General features: G+C 40.7%; 1 protein-coding gene and 1 pseudogene across 1 annotated transcript in view; one reads left to right on the forward strand and one right to left on the reverse strand.

Moving 5' to 3' along the window:
* Positions 1-25,043, forward strand: part of WIF1 (Wnt inhibitory factor 1) — a 69,398-nt gene extending 44,355 nt beyond the window's left edge. Inside the window, exons 4-10 of the mRNA XM_025926915.2 lie at positions 7,584-7,724; positions 9,019-9,114; positions 10,539-10,634; positions 14,826-14,921; positions 20,351-20,446; positions 21,481-21,576; positions 24,167-25,043. Coding sequence (XP_025782700.1) covers positions 7,584-7,724; positions 9,019-9,114; positions 10,539-10,634; positions 14,826-14,921; positions 20,351-20,446; positions 21,481-21,576; positions 24,167-24,288 — 743 coding nt within the window. The 3' untranslated portion in view covers positions 24,289-25,043. The remainder of the gene's footprint in view (positions 1-7,583; positions 7,725-9,018; positions 9,115-10,538; positions 10,635-14,825; positions 14,922-20,350; positions 20,447-21,480; positions 21,577-24,166) is intronic.
* On the reverse strand, positions 4,960-5,391 carry LOC112863789 (large ribosomal subunit protein eL33 pseudogene; annotated as a pseudogene).
* Positions 25,044-26,222: the final 1,179 nt, after the last annotated feature.

Consider the following 26,222-nt stretch of genomic DNA (forward strand, 5'->3'; position numbering starts at 1 on the left):
TGGACTAATATGTATACCAAAATCTTAGAGCTCATCTCATTATTTTGTTAAAATAAATTCTTAGAAGTACCATTCTTATGTCAAAGGACATGAACTATGAGCATTTTAAAAGGCTTTTAGAACAAATTGCCAAAATACCACATTACTTTCCACATAGGCTGTGCCCCTTTGCCCCGGCTAGCAGTGTGGGAGAGTGCCTGGCTCATTGTAACTTCATCAGTATGGGTTATTAATCACATCAACTATTTTGCTGACTTAAAAAACGAAAAGCGTTTTCTTGGTGTTCATTTGTTTTTTTAATTTCAATAGAGGCAGAAGACATTTTCCTGCCTCTATTAGACAATGTAAAATGTCTGTGTACGATGCTCATTTTTATATTTGAAATAATAGTGCTCTTTATTTTCAAAGCTCACTGTATTTTAACTATTTATACTTTATGGCATATTTTTCAATTTATTATTTAGTTTTTTTAAGGTGGCGATATGCAGAGTCTTTAAAATCCTATGTGGTCAAAACTATTCTTTTCTTTGTCACTTTTTCCTATTACTTTTATGCTTGGAAGGTAACTCTTATTCCAGAGAGCTGGTAAGTGGTAATTTATGATGAGGTTTTTGGGGGGTGATAGTGGGGTTTGCGGGGTCCGGAGCCAGTGGCCAAAGAGAATTCCTGAAGATGACTTTGGTGCAAAAAAAAAGTGATGCTGGGGTGCCTGGGTGGCTCAGTCGGTTAGGCGTCCGACTTTGGCTCAGGTCATGATCTCATGGTTCATGAGTTCGAGTCTAGCGTCGGGCTCTGTACTGACAGCTTGGAGCCTGCTTCGGAATCTATGACTCCCCCTCTCTCTCTGTCCCCTCCCCAGCTCATGCTCTGTCTCTGTCTCTCAAAAAATAAATAAACGTTAAAAAAAATTTTTTTTAAGGTGATTTTACTGAAGCATGGGGACAGGACCCGTGGGCAGGAAGAGCAGCCCTGGGGCCATGAGGAGAGACTGGTTATATACTACGGGGTTGGGGGAGGTAAAGTCCGGGGGGAAGTTTCCAGTGAGATTTTCATATGCTAAAGAAGACTCCCAAGACAGTGGAGGCCTAGCTATTGTCAAGCTAAGGTGGTTTTCCCTGGAGCAAAACATTAACATTAAGACAGTAGGGAGTTCCTGGAGAAACATTTTACTCTGCCTGCCTCAAGTATTTGTCAATGGGTTGCAGGCTATAAGGAAATTTAGTTCTACCTGCCATTTCCTTCTGCCTTTGTTTCCCACATCAATTTACACATGCTTCTATTATTTTATCAAAATTTGTTTCGGTAGGAGTAAGAGGCTCTAACCTGAATTATTTTCCTGAGTAATCAGCTTTTCCAGTGTGATAGGATGAATTGTTTCAAGATCTGCTTTTTATTTCACATTATGTTCTTCTGTACATTGAGTTTTAGAGCTTACTATTTGTTCCAATATTGTCATATTTTTAGTTTTATAATATTTTTAAATAGCTGATATCATAACCCTGTCCTTTAAAAAAATAGTCTTATTTTTCTAGAGGAAAGTTAGATTATCTTTGATATCAAATAAAAATCTCATTAAGGGCTAATATAAATCTATGCAATAATTAGGGAATCGGATGCCCTTATAAAGTCCATTTTCAGGTTGCGGTTATCAACTACTTCCAGTGGATCTCTAGGATCACATCCCAGCATTGGAAGAGTTGGGGACTAAATAAGCAGAGTTTTTCCAATTTCCTGCCGTAGGTACCAAGGTGGGTGGAGACAGCAAGAGTGTGAATCTGAGTTTCTCTTGGGTCATCCCGGTGCTGTTGGTATAACCAGCAGTCCTCCCAGAGTATTTACCTCCAATCTAGATGGGTTTGGAGTTCTAGGAATCTCCTGTGAAGGAACGAGGACTTGGATTCTGGAGATAAACTCACCTGAGATTTGTAGCCCCAAGGATAAGGCTATCCCATTCCAGATACATGGATATCCCTATTCCATGCAGATGACATCGCTACTGCTGTCGCATATTACTGCACAGAGACAAGGGCGTTCTTCGAGTATGGCCATTACTCAGCCTCGTGCCACATCTCCTGCTGTTTCTTTCTAGTCAAAGATAATTTTTTTTGTATACAATTTTCTTGATCATAGGTTTTAGTCTTTCTTTTTAGAAGCACTCACGAATGAAACAAATACATAATATATCTCTCAAATGCCATTTTATATTTAAACATTTTTCCTTTGTTGTTCCCTGATTATCAGAAGAATACAGGCTCATTTGTAGAGCACTCAGAACATATTCATTAAATTAATGACACAGTTACACCTGTGCAACATCCAATAACTCTTCCATCTCTGGATTTCCAATTTCATGCTTGTATCCTAATTCTTCCCAGTTTTGTTCATTATAGTGTCTAGTAAAAAAAAGCTTACTGAATTTCTACTTCTTAGGATATTGAAACAACCACATTTTGAATATATGATGTGGGAATATTTTAATACTCCACGCTTAGGTAAAACTTTAATTTCTAATAATCTAGAATCCTTATAAATAATAAAATTTAGGGGGGAAAGTGAATGATGCTTTGGAAAAGGTGGGACGCAAAAGAATAAACCTTTTTCTGGGACGAGGTGACTTATGCGAGGTGACTTGTGACTCACGCGCGTGCACACACACACACACACACCCGCACACACATATAAACGCAGATACACCGCATATACAACCCCACCCCCACATACATAAGGTTTTAAAGGCAGATGTAGGATTTGTTTGCAGAAACGCAGGTGCACTAAGTTTATGGGAAATTTAGCCCATTGAAGGGCAGTTATTCATTAGCCTTATTAGCTCAGTCCCCACAGTAGGAGCAGTAAGGGCACCTTGAATTATTAAAAAGTAACCAGATCAGTGTGTCTTTGCTCCTAAACATCCAGGTAGTATTCATTATTCTACTGGTCTATTTTATACCCTCAAGCTGCTAAGTTGTTCTTTTATCCCCCAGACTCCTCTATGCCTGAACATTGCGTGGAAAAGAAAACTCTTGATCTTTAACAGTTACGAAGTGCCTGCCTTCTGGCATCTGAAGAAAACAAAAACAGGAAATACAAACTGCAGGCTGGTTCAGTAAAATTGGATAACCAAAAACAGTTTCCATGAAGCCAAGGCTCTGCCTCTTTGAAAACTGTTTCTGTCATACCATGAAACCAACAGAGCAGGCCTGTTTCTCAACCAAGACTTCCAGGAATTCCATGTCTAGACATTTTGGAATAAGCAGAACGTGAAGCCAGGGAAGGTGCTCAGTATTTGGTGAGAGGATGAATGGCTGTCAGCACAGCTTGGCCCACACTGATGACTGTTTGTGTGGTCGCATATCAGTCTGTGGTCGTGTGGGGCTGAGGATAAGCTCTCGCCCTCTCTCGTCTCTTCCCTTGTATGGGCAGCGGCTCCCCTGACTGACCGGAGGCTGAGGGCGTGTGAGCGCCATACTCATGTGAGTGTGGGAGAAGCATGCAATCAGAATGCGTTTGCTGTTTACTTCTGTGTGAGAGTTAGTTTACGTGCAATCAGTCAGTTGCACATCAAGGGTGTACTTGGATGCCACGTGAGTTATGTTCAATCTGCTTTAGTTGTTCTGAGTTGTTTTAATTTACCTCGGTTTCATTATACAGATGTGCTGAAATTCACATCTGGACGAATCTCATCTAGCTTTTGGTAAAAGTAGCTTTCTACTCCTATGCTTGTTGTTGCAAAAACACAACGTAACTTTTACATTTCTATTATTCTTTGGAAGTAGAGTCTGCTTTTTCTGCCTTCGAGATCTCTTTTTCTTTGTGTGTGTTTTTCTGCATGCACGCCATTAATGTCTTATTCTCCGTGTCTCCCACTGTCTGTGGTGAAGTTCTATTTATGTGGAAGTGTGTGCCTGTGTGTATACGGTATATGGATGTGTCTCCCACAAGGTCTTTGTGTCTGTCAGTGCCTAGCCTGTGACAGACAGTATGCCAAGTGCTGAATTTACAAAAACAAATAAGATACAGTTCTCTTACTGTCTCTGCCCCTCCCCCACTCACACTCTGTCTCTCAAAAATGAATAAATGTTAAAAAATTAAAAAAAAAAATCATATTAGTCTTACTGCCAAATGAGGAAATTGAGGCCCAAAGGATTTAAACCCACCCTAAATCATTCGGTCATAGCAAGTGCAGTTCTCTCTCAGATCCTTATTTTAAGCATTCGGCAATATTTATGCAGAAGACATTTATGCATCTGTTGTGAAGTTAAAATACAGGCAAATTGAAATTAGATGATAAAGGTCAATACCCAAAGAATCCAGTAGTTGCAGACCCAAAACAAGCACTGAAACTACTTTCAATTCCAATTTAAGTCTCTGGCTTTAAATGTTTAGTGTTTCTTTTTCTGGATTTTTAGGTGATTAAAATGTTACTCTCACAAATTGTCTTCAGACCACATCCCTGAAATGTAAATGTCGCAAAAGGGAGAAGGTTTTATTTGTCCTGTTCTCTAAAGTATCCCCAGTGCTTGGAATAGTGGCTGGCACGTTAGTAAATGCTCAATATTTGTTAAATGGATAAACTGTATCTTGACTCAAATTTGCAATTAACCACTTAAAGAGAAAAATTCATCTTGAAGACTCAAAAGAAAGTTACTTGTGTTGTGTTTTCCTTGTGGAACTTCTATGGGATTTTGCATCCTTGGTTCTCTTTCCTGGGATTGTTCAGAACCATAGTTTTAAGATGACCACAGGCCAGGGAAACCTCTGCATATTTCTTTACTTTTCATTGACTCGGAGGTCACGTTAGCAGATCGCACACTTTTATGTGAGCACTCCAGACCTTCTAGATCCTCCCCCTGATGACTGGAGCCTGTGAATATGTCATAATTTAAGCATATTTATAAATGGTTTGCTTTTAGCACATTTGAAAATATGTGCAAGCAAATAATTTGGTTTTTTTACAAGAGAACAAATCTACACCTTTATGTATTTACTTTTCAGCTAGTTCAAATCCTTGAGGGGTACAGCATCACACGGATTCTGTGGCCAATGGCTTTAGCAGGAAGGTTGCTTCGGGATTTGGCACGAACCATGCCACCGTTTCCATGAGCATGAGTTACTTTTCCCCGGATTCCTCTGGTTTTATTTGGTTTGCCACCAGGAGTCACTGTGTTGTTCTTTGCTTTGTACACATGAGCACATCTCTTGCCTAGACAGAATTCAGTTTCATCTCGAGCATAAACACCTTCAATTTTAAGAAGAGCTGTGTGCTCCCTCTGGGTCCGGAGACTCCGCTTATAGCCAGCAAAAATGGCTTTGGACCACAGCCTTCCAGACATATTTGTCGTTTCAGGAGTCCTGTTCCCAGCAGGCCTCCACGGGTTCCAAGATGGCGGAAAGAGCAAGCAAGTAATTATTTTTAACTGAACTTTCCATACATATAATAAGGCATTTTTGATATTTAATATCCAAAGTGTGTTTTGAAATTTGACAATGATGGGGCACTTTGGTGGCTCAGTCGCTTGAGTGTCCAACTTCGGCCCAGGTTATGATCTTGTGGTTCATGAGTTCGAGCCCCATGTCAGGCTCTGTGCTGACAGCTCAGAGCCTGGAGACTGCTTCAGATTCTGTGTCTCCCTCCCTCTTTCTGCCCCTCCCCAGCTCGTACTCTGTCTCTCTCTCAAAAATAAAAGCATTAAAAAATTTTTTTTAATTAAAAACAATTAAAAAAATAAATTTGACAATGCTGATAAACAGAAATGAAGATGAATTTACTTACCAGGATCTTCTCTTCCATGCCAAGATTCTGAGAGTTAAAATAAAAGTGAAGCTCCTTTTTTAAAGAATTAAGTGGGCTGCAAAGTGGAGGCTTGAAAAAGGTCCAGGAAAAAGATGCACCTGGAAAATAATAGTTTGGATGATAACATGTGGGGAGAAAATTCTAAAAGTTTTATCTTTAACAATCCTTTCAGTTTCTTCTGTTTGTGTCTGAGGGCAATTATTGGCCTACCCATTCGTGTAAAAAATTCATGAGAAAGGTTAACGAAATTTTAGAATTGAACACAATGAAAATGCATTGGAAGAGTAACAATTGAAAGAAATTGCCAGCTCTTTTGCTTCTTTTTGAAATGGAAATCCCTACAATGGATTTTTGTGTTTTGTAAATTGGCATTTTCATGTATAAGATTTCCTTAAACCAAGGCTTTCAGCGGGGACAATTTTACTTTAGAACTGCAGGCACAATTTTGCTTTTCTCTCTCTTTTTGTGTCTATTAAAATGCTATTTCCTTTTTACCATTTAATAGATTAGTTTGCAACGGTCGGATCTCCAGATTCAAGAGAACTGGGAATCCATGTTATTTTGAGAAAGGCACAGTAATAAACACTGACGGTGGCAAAGCCTTACGAGGGGCTTTTGAGTGCTGAGCACACTAATAAGATTATATGGCCAGCTTGTGTGCAGTGCCTTATGGGAGAGCAAGCCAATTTCCAGCTCATGTCTTCTTATACATCTAGGGGAAAGTTTTATGAAAACTCTACAGGGAAAGGATTTTTCTTGGTTTGGTATGATTTCCCCAAGCTTGGCAGTAACCATAAGCTGCTATCTGGAAACAAAAGGAAGTAAAATTTCAAACGTATATTTATAGCAATATTTCTTCCTATATATAAGGAAGAACTAGAGTCTAATGGATCAATTAAATCACTCTCGTCCAGTAGATATGTTATGATAAGCTAGTGGATTTTAGAAATTTACACAGTCAGTCTCTTAGCCAATGACTTGATCCAGTTCCCACCCACTTACTTGTGGGCACTCCCCAATTGGTGGCCTCCTTGCCCTCTCAGTACACCATCATCTTTGGCCACCACTCATTTGCTAAGTCAACATGATACACCCCAAGTGATCATTATACTCCCAAAAAGCAAATGGCTCATTTTTATGAAACTTAATTATTAGGTATAAGTTTGTGAGATTATTTCATCACACCAAACTCTCTTCTAGATCCCAAGATATGGACACATTTTAATATTAGCCTAAGAAAATATTAGCTTCACTAACTCAATCCAATAACTGGAGTCTAGTCTGCGTTGTAGGATATTTCCAAAGAATATATTTTGTCACTTTCAAGCACACTGAGCTTGAAACTAAAGCTCGTGCCTATATGGGGCTTTATTTTAAAAATTCTGGAATACTGTTTTTAAAGCTCTTTTTTGGATTATATGGAGGCTGGTAAAGATGCCCACAAGTTTCTTGCTGGCATCAATCTGTGCTGCCTATTTGCACCTTTAATTTTTAGAGAAAATCTCTTTTTCAAGATAGTACAAGCCCAAACAAGGAACAAAATATCCCCAATTCCATATCAGTAAGGTACATATTAATTCATTATTCATTCTTTCTCCACCCAGCATGATGTATAAATTCTTTGGAGAATGCTCATACGATCAAAATACAGTCTCTACTGTGGTGTAGATACAAGAATATGAAATAATGAAATATGAACACGTTTGCTTTGTTCTTTGTCTCTCCTACCAAGATGTCTATATAACTGGAATCAACTAAATAAACTGTTTCTCTATACTTGCTTTTTCTTTAGTTGTTCAGGTTGGTTTCCCATGTCTTGGAAAACAAGATGGAGTGGCAGCTTTTGAAGTGAATGTGATTGTAATGAATTCTGAAGGCAACACCATCCTACAGACACCTCAAAATGCTATCTTCTTTAAAACATGTCAACAAGGTAATCAGTGATCATCATCAAGAAAAGGCTCATAAAACTTGCAGGTGTGATGGGGAAAGAAAGAAAGAAAGAAAGAAAGGAAGGAAGGAAGGAAGGAAGGAAGGAAGGAAGGAAGGAAGGAAGAAAGAAAGAAAGAAAGAAAGAAAGAAAGAAAGAAAGAAAGAAAGAGGAAGGAAGGAAGGAAGGAGAGAGATGGGGAAGAAAGAAGGAAGGAGAAAAGGGAGGGGAAGAAGGGAAGGAAAGGAAGGAAGGAAGGAAGAAAGGAAGAAAGAAAGAAAAGAAAAGAAAAAGAAAGAAAGGGAGGGAGGGAAGGAAGGAAGAGGATAATTTTTTGGTATAATTATAACCACACTAATGGCAGGAGGCTGATAACCACGGGGTCCAGTATAGTACTAAGACAGACTTTCTCTGCTATGATCCCACTCACAATTTTGGGAACTCCAATACCCCTTCAAAAGCCCTCTCTTCTACTTCTCTCCTTCCCCTCTTCCAGCATAATCTTTGGGAGTCCCCAGTCTCATAGCAAGATCACAGTCATTACCAGCAACTACCCCTTATCAAGGCAATACAACTCTTATCTGCCACAGCTGCCACAAGCTTGGTGCGGCTGACTTCTCCAGAGCACAGAGTGCCACCATCACACCAGCAATCTCTGCCAGGCATAGGCACCTCACCCTGATGCCCATTTAAGCATGAAGGCCTAGACTTTTTCCCATCCTGATACAAGCTTTTCCAGCACAGAACTTAAGCTCGAGAGGCTTTCAGTACTCTAAAGATGTACCAAGGGATGTCTGGGTGGCTTAGTCGGTTAAGCATCCAACTCTTAATCTCAGCTCAGGTCTTGATCTCAGAGTCGACAGTTCAAGCCCCACGTTGGGCTCCATGCTGGGCGCGAAGCGTACTTTAAAAACATAAGTAAATAAAGATGTACCAAAAGGTCATTGTGCCCTCTGAAAGTGAATATCGTGGGCAATTCCATTCATTTTATTTCAGGGTGAATCTAAGAAGGTACAGTAGATTGATAGGTGGGGACGAAGGCAGAATAACGCTTGCTTTGCCTTCCTCCATGAGCCCCCCGCTATTGTAAGTGGGATTGAGAGAAACAAAATCTTATTTTGATGAGGATTTAGTGAAGGACAAGTGGTACAGAGAGAATGAGGTAGAAGTTATCAGTATTCAGTAGATTATGATAATCAGTGCACAGGGGGGAACATCAGCACTAGCCTCTTCATGCCCGCAGTTAATTCCCCCAACACAGTTTCAAGGGGTATAACCTTGTTTCTCTTTGGTGAAGCCGAATGCCCAGGAGGGTGCCGAAATGGAGGCTTTTGTAATGAAAGACGCATCTGTGAGTGTCCTGATGGATTCTATGGCCCTCACTGCGAGAAAGGTACAGAATGGACAGAACCCAACTACCCCCACTTGCTTCCTAATGAAATGGGCGTCACACCAGAGCCCCACATGTGCTTTTTTAACACATTCAGAAAAATCGAAATTATTTTTCTGGTCGTAGCATAAGGATTGGTAAAATCTTAAAAAGCCACAGAAGAGCAAATGGAAAGTACTTCTAGGAGTGGTTTTCTGTTAAGTCCAATATATGGTGACAGGGGCAGAGAACCTTAGCAGCGTGTCTACATTCTTTGTGGCCACTCCCCCGCCATCTTTAATTCACTATTATATACTTTGGCATAATCCTAAGAAAGTTCTCCTCCACTTAAGTTGGGTTTAACAAGCTAATATAATGATTGATTTGACAGTGTCTACTGTAATAAAAAGTACCTTGATTCACAATTAAGTATATACCTGAGTTATGAAGTTGCTATAAGACCAAAAAAAAAAAAAAAGAAAATTATTTGTATTGTAAATATATCTATCTCAGTAAAATTACTATTATATGAAAGAGTTAAGCAAGTTGTATTAACCACAGGATGCTTAAATACTAAGGGTTTCTTTGGTGAAAGTAAGCAAAGTCTTTTTCATCTTTGAGACATAAGAATTTTTCTTGTTTGCATATATTTTGGAATTAGAAGATCTAGGAAAGAGGGCAGGGGAAAATATTTAGTCTTAAGAAGGCTACTTCTTAGTCAAAGTAATGATTCTAGGCAAATTTTAATCAGGCGTTGAAATGGCACAATTCTAAAATTCTCATCTATTAACTGGTTAAAAAAAAACTGATTTGCAACACATAAATAATGTTAAATATAGCAAGCCTGTAGGGTGCCTGGGTGGCTCAGTTGGTTGAGTGTCCATCTCTTGATTTTAGCTCAAGTCATGATCCCACATTGGGATGGAGTCCCACATTGGGCTTCATGCTGAGTGTAGAGTCTGCTTAAGATTCTCTCTCTCTCTCTCTCTCTCTCTCTCTCTCTCTCTCTCTCTCCGTCTTCCTCTGCGTCTCTCCCCTGCTTGTGCTCTCTCTCTCAAATTAATATATATATATATATATATATATATATATATATATATATATATATGTCAAAGCTGTATCTCTACAGACTTTAGAATCAAACACAAAGATCAAAAATGAAGAGCTGTTTGGGCGCCTGTGTGGCTCAGTCTGTTGAGTGTCTGACTCTTGATTTCAGCTCAGGTCTTGATCCCAGGGTCATGGGATGGAGCCCCGAGTCAAGCCCCTGTTGGGCTTTCAGCTGAGCATGGAGCCTGCATAAGATTCTCTCTCTCCCTCTGCCCCTTTCTCTCTCTCTCTCTCTCAAATAAAATTTCTAAGTTGTAGAGCTGTTGTATTAATGATATTTCCAAAATGGCCTTTCTCAAAACCCCACTTGACCTTAATCGGAGCTCTTTCTCTATTAGCCCTTTGCACACCACGGTGCATGAACGGCGGGCTCTGTGTCACTCCTGGGTTCTGCATCTGCCCACCTGGATTCTATGGAGTCAATTGTGATAAAGGTAACAGTTTCTTTTTAAGAACAAGGTTCTTTTTACTTTCTAAATGTGCAGTTAAGAGGAATATATTTAATATATTATCACTCTACATAATAGCTCTGTAAATAGAGTGTAACACTTTGTTGGCTTCTGTAACAACTTTAACCCCAAATTCTAGTGTAGTTCCACACAGAAGTTTGTTTTCACTCCTAGAATGCTCCAGTGCAGGAAGCCCTTCTCCATGCTGTGATTCTGGGGCCTAGGTACCTGACATCAGTGGTCCTCCCTACAGCTCTGGAGCTCTCTGAAACCAGCCAGTGAGCAGAGGTGGGGACTGATGTAGGCACTTCTTTTTTAAAAAAAAAAAAAAAAAAAAAAAAAAGCTCTGTCCCAGAAGTGATCCACAAAACTTCCACATCTATTCCATGGAGAGGTATGAGCCCTCACGGTCCTACCAGAGTGCTGGTCCCAGATGCAGCCTGGAGAAATGTCATCCCTGGCTGGACAACTGTCTCCCACGGACGACTTTATGGGAGAGGAGTGTGGATTTTGTGAACATGTAGCTTTCTCTGCCATATGGGGTTTTGGTATGTCCTAAATAAATTCTGTGGATGAGCTTCTAAGACTGAAATGAAACAGCCTGCTCCCCATTTCCTGACCTAGAAGCCCACTGACCCCCAATTTAAGGACCTGCTCACAGATGACATCCCTGAGAGATGGTTTTCCCTCTGCCTATGATGCAGCATCATAGCCAGTTTTTCTCTCAGAAAGTGGGTTCAAACTTGGCTGTAAAATATTGAATGATCCATACACTTTACAAGATACCTGTCTGTTTTGCCCAGGTCACATATTTTATGGGAAAAAAAGTTTAATAATGTCATACAAAGTGTATGTAATGAAATTATCCTGGTGTCAAAAAGGCTAATTGCATGAGTGGAGTGCTATTTTTTAAAATAAATATATGCCATGAAGTAAGAAGATGTGCCTTTTTTTTTTTTTTAATTTTTTTTTCAACGTTTATTTATTTTTGGGACAGAGAGAGACAGAGCATGAATGGGCGAGGGGCAGAGAGAGAGGGAGACACAGAATCGGAAACAGGCTCCAGGCTCTGAGCCATCAGCCCAGAGCCCGACGCGGGGCTCGAACTCCCGGACCGCGAGATTGTGACCTGGCTGAAGTCGGACGCTTAACCGACTGCGCCACCCAAGCGCCCCGAAGATGTGCCTTTTTGAGAAATGTCTCTTGAGTGATAATACAGTTGGCACCAGTTAAGATGGAAATGAACAGGGGAGCCTGGGTGGCTCAGCCAGTTAAGCTTCCATCCACTCAGGTCATGATTTCACGGTTCCTGAGCTCAAGTCCCGCATCAGGCTCTGTCCGGTCCGTGCAGAGCCCGCCCCACTCACACTCACTCTCTCTCTCTCTCAGAAATAAATGAACGTTAACAAAAAAAAAGGATGGAAATAAACAGATTTTTTCAAAAGAAGGACAAGCTAAAGGAAGAATCCCTCAGCATGAGTCAGAATAATAATTTACTTTATACCCAACAGCTTCCTGAGATGTGGAACATTGTATCTATTTCGTTCTCAGATGGGCAAAACGAGGTTTACAGAGCTTCAGTCTCTTGGCCCAAACTCACACCTTCTATCGTACCATGTTGCCCCTCAGGCTACCTGTTTCGGGTCCCTGCTCCTCCACAAGTACCTCTGTGTCTAGGCTGATAAAACTTGGTCTCTCTGTGGGTCATACTTTTCCCGTCTCTAAAATGGGAATTAAACCATTGCCCCTGGTCCCCCAGCCCCAAAGCTAATTGAGAGAGCATGTGAGACTATCTCTGCTTTTTATTTTTAAGCGATCCCAAACTGGAGTATTGGATTTAACACTATGTTGAAGTTTGTATTCACAAAGATTAAGTGCTGATGACATGATAAGAACAGCTAGTGAGTAAAAAAAAAAAAAAAAAAACAACTATTTTATTTGTCTAAATTTAGCATTCAGCATCTCTGCTAATTCAAAATTAAATTCCTCTTGTCACAAAACGATTGGGAAATACAGCAAATCCTTCAGAGATCTGGATGAAGCACTCCTGTATGAACAGATTTAAAGACACCATTTGGGAGGCCTGCTTACTTAGATGTGGCTGTTCTTGGTGTAGTTTGCACAATGGAGAATTAACTGCAGTGTTTTTCTGATGCTATAGAGTCACAAACACTGCGTGGTCACTGTTGAAGGAACATATGTGTATTCCAATATGTTTTACATTTTGTAATATTTTACCTTTCAGATGAAAGATTTTCCCTACTTGTTAGACTCCAGTACTTATTATTATTATTATTATTATTATTATTATCATTATCATTATTCTTTTGGAAAGTCTGTTGAAATTCCACTTGGTCTCACTGGAGATCGGGGGATATTAAAAAAGAGTGGTTTTTACTACCTCAACAAAAAGATGCATTTATCATCCAGGAGGGAGTATAGAGCTTCTGAAAAACAGTTTAATTACTGGCACGGAGCTAGACCTTTGCACAACGTATTTGAAGAAACATGAAAGATTAACTTTCATTGGCTCTTGGGACATCTGTTGCAAACTTTAGGAAGTGAGTAGTTAAGCACTGGCCCAGCATACCCTCAACCCCAGTGAAAGTTACTTGGTGTCTCTGCTTCCTAGTCAAGAATCATTGACTGTCAAGAGAAGGTTGTAAAATATTATACAAATACTAACAGAGTGGCCAGATTCTTTAACTAGCTTTGTCATTATCCCATAACTTCCAATTAAGCTCACAGGTTCATTGCATTCTATTTGTTAGTAAGGGATAGTGCCCAGCCAGCTCTGGCCAAGCAGACCCTGATCCTGATGTTTTCTCTTCTCTTGTTAGTTCCCCAGGAGAAACAGGGACAAATGGGGAGATAGAGTCACGCTCGCAAACCTAACAATACTAGCAGCAAGTAGCAAGGAGAAAGCCCAAAGAGCTGGTTGTCCTAAATCCTAAATTCTGTACCCAAATGCTGCTATTCCCTTGTGCATCAGGAGGTTGGATTTTGCCAAAGCGAGTACAGCATTGTCTTTAGATGGGAGATACTTATGATTTTAAACAAAAAGCTTTATCCTCTAAGAAGCATGATATTTGCAGAACATGCTGATTGGCCTTCTTTTCCACAAAGAAAGCATACACATAACTTTTGGATCTCCTTTCTGATTTTCCTACTGGAAGCTTCCTTCAGCTTTTGTTCATCTGTAGCCCACTTTGGCCTGTTCCATATAGGACAAGAACAAATTGGCCATATAACTGGAATTGCTGAGAATCCAAGCTCTGATTTTAATGTCCTTTATAGAAGGAGCCAACGTGTCTATTTTTGGATACTTGTTCTCCCTTGTCCCCATTTCTGTCTTCCCTCTATTTTAGGTTCCAGTGAGCAGTGAAATTCCAGACGTTGACATGAAGAGAGGGTTTAGGATGAATCACAAACAGTATGGCTTTTACCTGGAAAACCTAGTTACTTGGACTCCCACGATAATCTGTCCAACTGGGTGCTGCCACTTGCCCACCTATAGGGTCTCATGAGGACTGACAGGCTGTCCTTTCCCGAATACCAGGACTCCTTCCTCCAAATGATATAAAAGTTAATTATTTTTTAAAAAAAATCCCTATTATATAAGATGAATCTCTGAATTCATATTCTGAAAAGGAAAAAAGTTGCTTTCTTTTTTGCCGGATCCTAGTACTTATGGCCTGTCCTTTTATCTATTCCAAAGCAAGTTTTCTCCTCTTTCCGTCTTCTTTTAGCTTAAAAAATACTTCGGGGAGTTTATAGTGTTTCTTTTTTTAAGGGCACAGATATTTACAAGAAAATTAAAAAGATAATTTTTTTTAAAAAGTTTACACACCATGCCTTTTTTCTCCAAGATATAAGCCCCTGGGGGAGGATCATATATAATGTGTGTTTTCTCCTCTTAACTTGTTGGAATCTGCAAATGGTTCAGCGATTGGTTACAATTCTTGGATTTGCAAAGCCACTTACTTGATTAAATAAGTAAAACATGCTCTATATCTTGATTGATGAAGTATCACATGAGTGTTTATGTAAAAAAAAAAAAAAAAAAAAAAAGCAGATGTCCCAGGAGTATCACCTAAATTTAAGTGAAGTTGGATTTTTTTTTTTTAAAGATTTAGCCCACTGTCTAATGCAATACCCTGTTATCCATTCTGATAGCAAACTGCTCAACTACCTGCTTTAATGGAGGGACCTGTTTCTACCCTGGAAAGTGTATTTGCCCTCCAGGACTAGAGGGGGAACAGTGTGAAATCAGTGAGTATTGACCTTCTGCATTCTCTTTTTTTCTGGGGGGAGCTTCAAAACCCCATCCAACCCTATCATCTAATCAGTGAGGAAGCTGAAGCCCAGAGACAATGAAGAGCTTATCTAAGGGCTCAGGCCAGTGGTTCCTTCTCACTAGATTTAGCCACCATTCACTTAGGCTAAAGGTGGGGGACTGGTGGGGGGGGGCAGAGGGTGCCATAGCTTAGCTCAGATGACTCACAGCAAACACTCTGATGCCGTCTCATCTGGGCTTGGGTTGTTTGGCATGTTGCATTGCTTCTTTTTAGTGAGTTTGTCCCCTTCTCATTGTGCAGAGCCATAGTTTCAGCCTGGAAATGTAGACCAGAGTTTTGGGACAGGTGAATGTGTTTATCTACCTGCAGGCATAGAGTTTCTTCCCTGCCATTCACTGCCACATTTCTTGAATCAGACTGAGCCCATTATCCCACCTAAGAGAAAAGGACAAGTTCAAGAAAAAGGGGGAAAGGGTGCGCAGCAATAAAAAAGAACAAACTAATAGCATACACAACATGAATGCATCTCATCGATGTTAAGTAAAGGAACGAGGTACAAAAAAGTGCATACCGCACGATTCCATTTTTATGAAGTTTAAGAACAGGCAAAATTAATGGATGACAGTAGAAACCAGGATAGTGCTCAGGGGCAGAAAGGAACTTTATGGGCTGCCAAAAATGCTCGCTATCTTGACTGATGAAGTATCACTTGAGTGTTTATTTATGTAAAAAAAAAAAATAGTTGAGCTGTAAACTTTAGATCAACGCAGTTATGCCTTCACTCTGTGTTTGTCATGCTTCAGTACAAAGAAAGAAAAATGTAAGGGTGGAATGTGGTAGATAATCATTGTTTTCAGAATCAGGATATCAAACTGCTTATCCTCCTGGCTCTGCCCCCTGCCGGCCTTGCAACCCTCAGCAAATCACTGAAGCTCTCTGAAACTCAGAAAGGAGCCAACGGCACCCTAGATTGCTTTAGGATCCAGAAAAGAGATGACACCAGCACTCCATTCAGGAAGGAGCAAAAGGAACATGAGCATGTCTGCTACGGGTGCCGTGTCCCTGCTTTTCTGGAAGCTCTGGAATATGGCATTTTCATTTCCAGCTGTATCATATCTGTAAAATACTGCTGGTTAGTACAGCCATGGTTTCTGAAGTTGCAGTAGGCTCAAAATTAAATAATATTGACTTGCAATTTTGACTTTCAAGCTCTAATTTGTGAGTTTCTGTACTTTAGTGAGTAGTAGATGAAGTAACCACTTTTTTATAGAGTTCAAACGAAATACCTCTGAAGTTTCCATAGAACATGTAATGGATTGTCAGGATGTGGTTTCTGTTCTTATTAATTACCCTGCCCTGATAAAGATATCTCTGAACTAACTCCCCTCAAATTTCTTTTTCCATACTTGCTCTCAGACTCCACATACTTAGTTAGATCATATTTAGGAATCTTTGTTCATGGGCTCATTTCTCTTTATGTAAATACCCTTTCATGCTCTTGGGTTTACGACCTTTCCATTGGCAGAGACAATGATTTCTATTTGTTTCTCCCCCCCCTAACTGCACCCGAAATGGAGGCCTTTGAATGCTCCTGATTATCCCTATCACAAGTTATGCTCAAACCCTTCTAGGAAGTGTCCTGTTTCTATTATACGAACCAAGAAAATATGGAAATAGGTCTTGACTTGATAAGTGCCTCTAGTATAGTAGAGACAAAGAGTTGAATCATGAATTCTTATTTTTAAATTGAGATATAATTCACATACCATAAAATTCACCATTTAAAAATATGCAATTCAGTATATTCATGAAATTGTACAGCATCGCTTCTGTCTCATTCTAGAATATGTCATCACCCACAGAAGAAACCCAGTACCCATGAGCAGTGACTCCCTATTTCCCTTTCCCCAAGATACTGGAAGCTACCAGTCTACTTTCTGTCTCTTAACATTTTCCTATTCTGGACATTTCATATAATAGAATCACACAATATATGTCCTTTTATGGCCAACTTCTTTCACTTAGCGTGATGTTTTTGAGGTTCATCCATGTTGTGGCATGTATCATTACTTCCTTTTGATTGCTGAACAGTATTCCATTACATATATATGTGTGTGTATATATATATGTATATGTGTGTATGTATACACACACACACACACACACACACACACACACACACACATACACTATTCTGATGTAATTTATATTTTCGTTTCCCCTGACCTCTGTCAGGACCGATATCGTCTCAAACTTCACTTTGACTTAATTTGAGATACTCTTGCCAATTAACTAATAACATCATAGTTAGAAATATCTGGGTGTACATAGTATACATTTGGTTTATCTTGTTATTTAAGGTTCATAGATATCCCAAGAATCTTCAGTGAACTTTCAGGTAAAAAGTTTACATGAATTATTTATACTGTATTATAAATGGTTTTTAAAATAACTTAATGGGTTCTTATTATCATAAAAATCCTCTGTATAAAATTTTCCTTATAAAAAATTTAGAATACTGAATAAAACAATTCAAAATCACCCATAATCCTAAGACCCAGTGATGATAGTTGTTGACACTTATCATAAACCATTTTAATCTGTTTTCTATGTGAAGCAGAGCTCCAGTTTTAAATTATCCTGCAATCTGATGGGCAGAGGAAGTTTAATGTCCTTATTTTGTCAATCCCTAGCTCATTGTTCTCACTGGACTCATCCACTAGTTATAATAAGAACGCTGATTAAACAGTCAAATCTGTTTGTCTTCAGGCAATGCTTAGTCTGTTTTAGGTAAAAATGTGGTGTCATCTTTCAAGTTGACTCACTTTCCCCACTGTCTAATGGATAGAATCTCTTGCAAAAATACTTTCAGGAAAAGGAAGTCGATATTAAAGACACTTACAGGATTCTGAATTTTAAAACGATCACGCTTTCGTGAGATTCATAAGATTTGGCTTCATAAGATTTGATTTGGAATGGCCTTCAGACAGCCATCTGCAGTCACATTTCTACTGTGTGATAACCAGGAGAGAAGGTCCTTCTTCCTGGCTGTGGTGAACCTGAGGACTCTCCCTTCCCTCTGACCAAGAAAATAAAAATACCCATGGAGTCAATGAAAAGTCTCTCTCTGCCACTCATTCTCTGTGATATCCCTGTCTACCAAATTCACCTTTCATTGAATGTGAGGAAATTTGGGCTCACCCAGTATTTCATAATAAGTACTATCTTTTGTGCCACATAATTATTGCCCCACATCTTGTTTATTTGAAAAACCCAAGTGCATGACAGAGTACCATGCTATCCAATTTTGTGCATATGATGGGGTCAGATGCTTCATGGATACAAATGAAAATTCAGAATTCAGTATTCTTTTCCTTTAGGTAAGAGTTGGGATCTTGACCACATAGTAAATGCTATTCTTTGTATACAAACCTAGCCAAGAGGACCCTTTATATTTTTAATGGTTAGTGAAAAGGTGGTATTCTATGATTCAGGTTATTTTAATGCCTGTTTCTAGAACATCCCTGTGTCAGAAAAACCTGTAGATATAATGGCATTCCAGGTTTTCAAGAGACTCTAACATATCAATATTATGTCTATATTGTCTCCACTAAATGCTGCTTTGACCAATTTATGCATGAAGAAGGTCCTTTCGGGTAAGTTAAAAGAGAAGCAAAATAATTTGCACATGGAATTCATGTGTCTCAAACAGCGCTTGCCAGTAAATCATATTGTAGCTCACTTCCTTCAAAGCTTCATTTGGCCATAAAAAGAACAACTTAGAGAATAAAAGTGTGTTGTTTTAGGATAAAAGTTTCATTTCTTCTCCTTATGTGCTGAGGCTTTTGTAATGAGTATTCTGCTAAAATGTAGAAAATAAAAAGAACAACAATTAAAACAAAATCCAAACTCCTCCAGTACCACAATCTAATGGCTGTTTTCTCTCTTTGGAACATCATTACGCCAGTCAGCTCCGGGTGAGCAATCCTTTTCCTTCTACTTCTTCAAAACATTCAGCCTTAGGATGGCAAATTCTAGATTGCAGAGGGAGAATAAATAGCTTCTGGAGTAAGAAAGAAGACAATCATTATGTAATTTTTACATCTAAGGCCCTATCCCAGCTCTAAAATCCTGTATTTAAAGAGCTGTGAACACATTAGCAATTCTCATTTGGTCCCAAGATCGAAGAAAGAGTGATGTATCATTAGGATCTAAGACATTCCAGAAAATTGCACAGGTGTGGTATCGGGCCCCTTTGGTGCCCTATCTCATATCGTTCTCAGCCAGCCTCTTACTCCAGTTACTGCTATGGCAACCTGTTTTGCACAGGCATAACCTGATTGCACCTCCTCTTTTTTTTTTTTTTTGTTTATTTTGTTTATTTTGAGAGAGAGAGCAGGGGAGGGGCAGAGAGAGGGAGAGAGAATCCCAAGCAGTCTCCATGCTGTCAGTGAGGAGCCCAACGTGGGGCTCCAACTCACAAACCTTGAGATCTGACCTGAGCCAAAATCAAGAGCCGGACGCTTAACCGACTGAGCCACCCAGGCGCCTCAGGTTGCATCCTGTCTTAGCTGCTCCACACTTCTCCTGCGTTCTACCCAGAGACTCCTCTGAGTTCTAAAAAATCAGTGTGCACTCACATAGTGACACATTGGAAGTGTGAGGAAGCTATCCCATAAGGTGACCCTCGGCCAGTGGGAGACAATGAAGAAATGCTCCCCTCTCCCTTCTTAAAAGTGACTTGAGGGTACAGTCTCCACGGCTCCTCAGAACGACCCAGCAGGATGCAGCCTGGTCCAGGATAGAGCCACGGTGATGGCCACCCTGCAAATATACTTTTGTGTTGGCTTTCCCTCCTTCCATTTTTCATTCTCCCTGTCCCCCCATCCCGGTTTCCTAGGGTTACTTCACCAAAGACACTCTCTGCCTGCAAGCCAGCCCTGCTCTCTGGGGAATCCTAGGCGGAGAAAGATCTTGTCAGGTACAGGTGCAAGCCTGCTTGCGGAAAGAGCGACATTCAAAGTCTGAGCTCCGAGGAAAGATCATTTAGAGGTTAATTCGTATCTTAACTTTTACTCTATCTTAAATTACAAGTGTTTATGAATCAGAAGTTTATTCCGTTTATAAACAAGTAATATCAATACATTTATAGAAATATAAATGTGTGGGCAACACATTTACCGTCGAAGATCTAAATTAGAAATCCTAATAACGCTAGCCTGTTTGTCCCAAAGAATGAAACTCAAACGGTCTCAAAGCCAGAGTAGGTCGGAAACAAGTGGGAATCGCTGCCATTTAAAAAGCAGTTATCTTCTCAAAGCCCTGCCCTTCCTTTGTAAAATGTGATGACCTCTGAACGAAGCACTGAGTTCCTTGCCTGTTTGCATCCTTCTCTTGTTTCAGGCAAATGCCCGCAACCCTGCCGAAATGGAGGTAAATGCATTGGTAAAAGCAAATGTAAGTGCTCCAAAGGTTACCAAGGAGACCTCTGTTCAAAGCGTAAGTATCCATACACAGAATCAGCCTGGCTTGGGGGAGCTCTTCCTACATTACTTCTTCACCCACTGCATGTTGCCTCGGCATTACGATTAACCTCTGTTCACTGACATATATGTTCCCTTTACCTAGAAGAAAAACACTGTATGAAATCCATGCATGTAAAACAACAACAACAACAACAACAACAAAAACCAGACATATTCACACACAAGCAACTGAACTTTTTAACTATTTGGAGTTTTCTTAAGGAAAATAAACTTCCATTCCAGCAGTTTCAAGGTCCTACTGAGCATCTTTTGTGAATGAGAAGCATCAAGATTAGTTTAAGATCTCTGTCAGGACTTAATTTTATTTATTTATTTATTTATTTATTTATTTATTTATTTTAATTTTTTTTTTTTTTAATTTGAGAGAGACAGAGAGAGGGAGGGAGGGAGGGAGAGAGAGAGAGAGCATGCATGTGTGAGCCTGGGCAGAGAGAGAGAGAGAATCTTAGGCTCGACGCTCAGTACGGACCCTGACACGGGGCTCAATCCCATGACCGTGAGATCATGACCCAAGCCAAAATCAAGAATCAAAGGTTCGACTGAGACACACAGGCGCTTCAGGACTGTTTCAAAAAGTCCCAGACTGACTTAGAGCTGGAGATTGGCTTAGGGAAAATAAAAAGCAACAGGAGATGAAACCCAAACTAACACATTCTAAAGAACTACAAGAGGAGTGCCTGGGTGGCTCAGTCAGCTAAGTGGGATCTCAGGTCGCGATCTCCCCGCTCATGGGTTCTAGCCCCACATCAGGCTCTGTGCTGACAGCTTGGAGCCGGGATCCTGCTTCAGATTCTGCGTCTCCCTCCCCTCTCTCCCTCTGCCCCTCCCTTGCAAGTGCTCTGTCTCTTTTTTTTTCTCTCTCTCTTTCTCTCAAAAATAAATTTAAAAATTAAAAAAAAAAAAAAGAACTGCAAGAAAAGCAGCTGTGTGATTCTGTGGAACAACGAAAGCTCAGGAAACGCTCTTTTTTGTCTCTTCTGATTCTAGCTGTCTGTGAGCCTGGCTGCGGTACACATGGAACTTGCCATGAACCCAACAAATGTCAGTGTCAAGAAGGCTGGCACGGAAGACACTGCAATAAAAGTGAGTGGGAGCCTTCGGAAGAAGGCTTCTGAACTAGCTGTATAGATAATAAGCCACTGGCCCATTTTAGACACAAAATGAAACGGGCTAAATTCAACTATTTCATTTTGATTGATATCTTCCCTGTTGGAAGCAGGAATCCAGGCATCGGAGAGATGCCAGTGAACAGAGAGACAATGCCCTGCCTGGCGGAGCCCAGGTTCTAGTGGGAGGGACAGTTAGCAAGTGAACAAAATAAACAACGTGGCTGCCATCCATCTGGCGGTTGGAACTCAGTCTCCTAAGCGTGGGCCCGCTGTCCACTTTTCCTCGGAGGGAAGGAAGGCTTCGGTCATACCACATCCTTCAATAGCAGAAGCCCACATTGGGCCTGTCATATCGGGTCTCCAAACTAATGGGCACAAATTGAACAGATCATTTCCACCTCAGATGTTTTCCTAGATCCACGGTATCCAGAGGGTGGTGCATGTAGCCCATGAGTACAGAAATGATCAGCTAGGCTGAGGGAAAATATCTAAGCATGTTATATGTAAGTATATCTATACATCTCAATCCAAAGCCTCTGATTTTTGTGCATATTTTATAATGTTCACATTATATTATTATGATGTATATCTAATACATCTACATGCAGGTATACACGTTTGTTTGTTTGTTTGTTTGTTTGTTTGTTTGTTTAAGGTGGGTTTGTGTCTAGTCGAGGTTACACTAAGCCATTGATTTGAGCCTTTTTCACTCACTGAATTGACTGTATGGTAGATTGAATTGGCTTCAGATGGGCATAGCTTAACAAGACTTGCAGCTTCTCCAGAAAATAGTCCTTTCCCCAGGTGGTAATGGTTGAATGGTATCCATGCTGGGACATACTTGGGATAAGGCTTTTTTGAACTAAAAGAGACCTGTAGAAAACTAACCATTTCTGGAGACCTTTTGGGAAAGAGTAAACAAAATCCTTTAAGGGGCCCTTAACTCGGGATACAAACCCTAAGGTTTGTCCCCAAATCAAAGTAGCTTTCAAGACGTCCTCGGGCCTAGGGATGAGCTGAGGTCACACACTGTACCTCCCAGGCCTCATTTACAAAGATCTTCTGAGACCCCACGTTTCGGGCTTGGTGACCAAGAGTGATGGCCAGAGAGTAGAGGGGCCCCGTTCCTGCTGATACACCCATCACTCCTCCAGAAAGAAGGCAAGTTAGGAGGCCTCAGGTGGCATCGGAGGCCTCAGGTGGCATTGGTGAGTGATTCTCACAGGTCTGCCAGCCCCAGACATCCTCATTCACAGACCCGGTGCTGAGAGTGTTGTCATTTTGTCATCGACTACGTGGCTCCCTCAGATCAAGGCATTGCATCAAGAAGATGCCCTGGTGCTTGACTAAGATGCAGATGTGTTTTCTGGGAGAGGCCACCCAGCCATTTGGTACATTAGCTTAGAGAATTGGGCTGGAAGAATGAGGTTTATTTTGACCAGGGGGTGGTGACTAGGAAGCTCTGAGGCACAGAGTTCTGCTGGGAACAGATTCCCAGCGAGGTGACACTTTGGGAGGTCCTGGGCACCCAGACATGTTATTGGGGAGGAGGACACTGGAGACAGACTTCCCGGCTGAGGCTCACCCCCCGCCAGCAGGGAGGTTCGGGCTTCATGGGTGGCGGGGAGAGCAGCAGGGTAGGGATTTACTCCAGCGCGTTGTTGGCTCATGTTCTGGCTGTTCCATGAGCTACTAGCCTACATACTGACAATTCAAAGAAACACATTCAGGAACAAAGTATTCTGTTCTCAGTAGTTATTTAATGGCATGCTTGCATTTAAAAACCACAGGGAACAAACAGAATGCCAAACTCGACTCTAATGCCCAGGAAGATGGTGGGAGATTTTTAAAATGTGATTGCTGTCTTGGATCCGTTTTAGAAAATCAGTAGAAATGAGTCAGTGCCCCAGGCACCTCCAGAGGTTCACAACCAGGAGGAAGGGAGGCCCGAAGCTATGTTGCTCAGTGTTACAGTTCACTTACAAGTGAGCTGGAAATGCACAGATGCCCACCTTGACTGAAACTGACAAATCCCCATTGATAAGGAGTCAGTTCAAACCGTAACCCTTCTCTAAAATGTATCATAGAAGCCCTTACTTCTTACCCAAATCCTATTTTATGTAAGTGCAATAGCCACACTTGATTGTGTGATTGATATGAACAGTGGGGGTGTTCTGGATCAATTTAATCGAGGCTGGTTTTGCAATGCGGTGAAGCATCCCTGCTTTGGGGACCTCAGTGCGAAATCCCTACCAGCCCTTGGGTGGAGAAAATCATTCAGTCACATTCATCCAAACTTTGATCAAGAGTTTCTGCATGGCCAAAACACATAGTGAATCAGGGCTTCAATGGAAGCCAGATTGGATGGTTCCTAAAATGGGTTTCTTTTTTAACAGAGACCCTGAACCTGTAACATCTCTTCATTCAGGTGGCTTTTTGTGGTGACTGTGGTCTTTCACTCTGGGATGAAAAGGGAAAATGGATTTCATTTGAATGGTTAATAATGAATCTGAAGAGCCCGTTTTTGTAGTTTCTTTTCTTTTAAGCTGTGAATAATTTTACAGGGTACGGAGCCAGCCTCATGCATGCCCTGAGGCCAGCAGGCGCCCGGCTCAGGCAGCACACGCCTTCACTTAAAAAGGCCGAGGGGAGGCAGGATCCACCTGAATCCAATTACATCTGGTGAACTCCGACATCTGAAACGTTTTAAGTTACACCAAGTTCATAGCCTTTGTTAACCTTTCATGTGTTGAATGTTCAAATAATGTTCATTACAGTTAAGAAAACTGGCCTGAATTTTATTAGCTTCATTATAAATCACTGAGCTGATATTTACTCTTCCTTTTAAGTTTTCTAAGTACGTCTGTAGAGTGATGGCATAGATTTTCTTGTTTCAGTGTTTTGGGACAGATTTGACGTTATGTCAGTGGATCAGGTTAAAACTGTGTCTTTTCAGTTGTGTAGCTGGCAAATTACTTCCAAAATTGCAATGCATTCACGGTGTCAAGGGGCTGGGGAACACTGAAGAAGATACGTGGAACAAAAAGGCATAAATCACAGCGTTTGGATGAAGCACTTAATTGTGTTGAAGTTACCACATTTCTAGTGTTCTTGTCAGGTATTTAGACATTTGTCACATTTTTAAAATTCCCCTTGTTTGTAAACTCTCAACACAATATATTTTGACCTTACCATGATTCCAGAGAATTCACTATAAAGAAAGAAAGGAAGAAAGAAAGAAAGAAAGAAAGAGAAGAAAGAACACTGTGGCAGTGGCATTTAACAATATAATATATGTAAACACAATAAAATAGGGAATATAATGTATGGACTTTTGGCATTGGCTTGAAGCAATATAATATATTGTAAACAAAACACAGCTCTTACGTAATAAACATTTTATACTGTTTGTATAAAATAAAGGTGCTGCTTTAGTTTTCAGAGGGTTGTATGGAGTGGTCTTTGCACGTGCTATCTTGCGGAAATAAAGTTGGTTGCAGTGAGTGGTAGTGAACACTCTGTAGTTATCATGAAAAAGAGAAGATGTTCCCATCTCTGACCCTGCCCTGCTCCCCAGGCGCGCCCCTCCCTCCCAGCTCTCTGCCTTGGCTCTAGCCACACCGCGTTACACCTTGGGCACTGCCTGCGACCTTCCTGTGCATGTCAGCTCCCGTGTAGTTGACATTTCTTTCTTTTTTTTTCAATATATGAAATTTATTGTCAAATTGGTTTCCATACAACACCCAGTGCTCATCCCTAAAGATGCCCTCCTCAATACCCATCACCCACCCTCCCCTCCCTCCCATCTCCAGTTGACATTTCTTTCAAGAAGTCTTCTCTAACTAAAATGTGTTAAATTTCCCTTCAGTAGGAGACTTTCTAAGACTTTCTAAAAGTGTCAGGATGTTGCAAACGACAAGTGCTACCATTTATTCAAACCTTACTGGTTCCCAAGGACACTGTATGTGTTATCTTACAATCCTGTGAGGCAGGTATCATTATGCCCCTCCACAGATAAGAAAACTGAGGTAGGGAGATATGAAGCAGTTTACCCAAGATCACACTTGAGAGGGTCATGTTTGTTTTTTGTTTTTAATTTTTTTTTTAAACATTTACTATTGAGAGACAGAGACAGAGCATGAGCAGGGGAGGGGCAGAGAGAGGGGGAGACACAGAATCTGAAGCAGGCTCCACACTCCGAGCTGTCAGCACAGAGCCCGATGCGGGGCTCGAACTCACAAACTGCAAGATCATGACGTGAGCGGAAGTCAGACGCTCAATGACTGAGCCACCCAGGCGCCCCTAGAGAGGGGCACGTTTGAATTCATGTCACCTGACTTGGAAGCCTTAACTAACACTAGACTATTCCTCCTCCTTTCCTTTTCTCAGCAAGTACAGTGGAACACAAAACTCCACAAATCCTAAGTAGGTGCTTTCCAACATATTTTATTCTCTTCATCCTTCCAGGGGAATGTGGACTCTATTTTATAGAAAATCTGAAGCCTACACGTTTTCTTTTCCTGGGCAGTGGCATAACGATTTGTGCGGTTTAGGGGCATGACGTGTTATGGGAAGTGATCAAGGGAGAGTCTGGAAGCAGACTGAACACATCTTGTTGTG

This window comes from Puma concolor, chromosome B4, assembly GCF_028749965.1.
Source record: "Puma concolor isolate L17-30 chromosome B4, mPumCon1.1.hap2, whole genome shotgun sequence".
Lineage (NCBI taxonomy): Eukaryota > Metazoa > Chordata > Mammalia > Carnivora > Felidae > Puma > Puma concolor.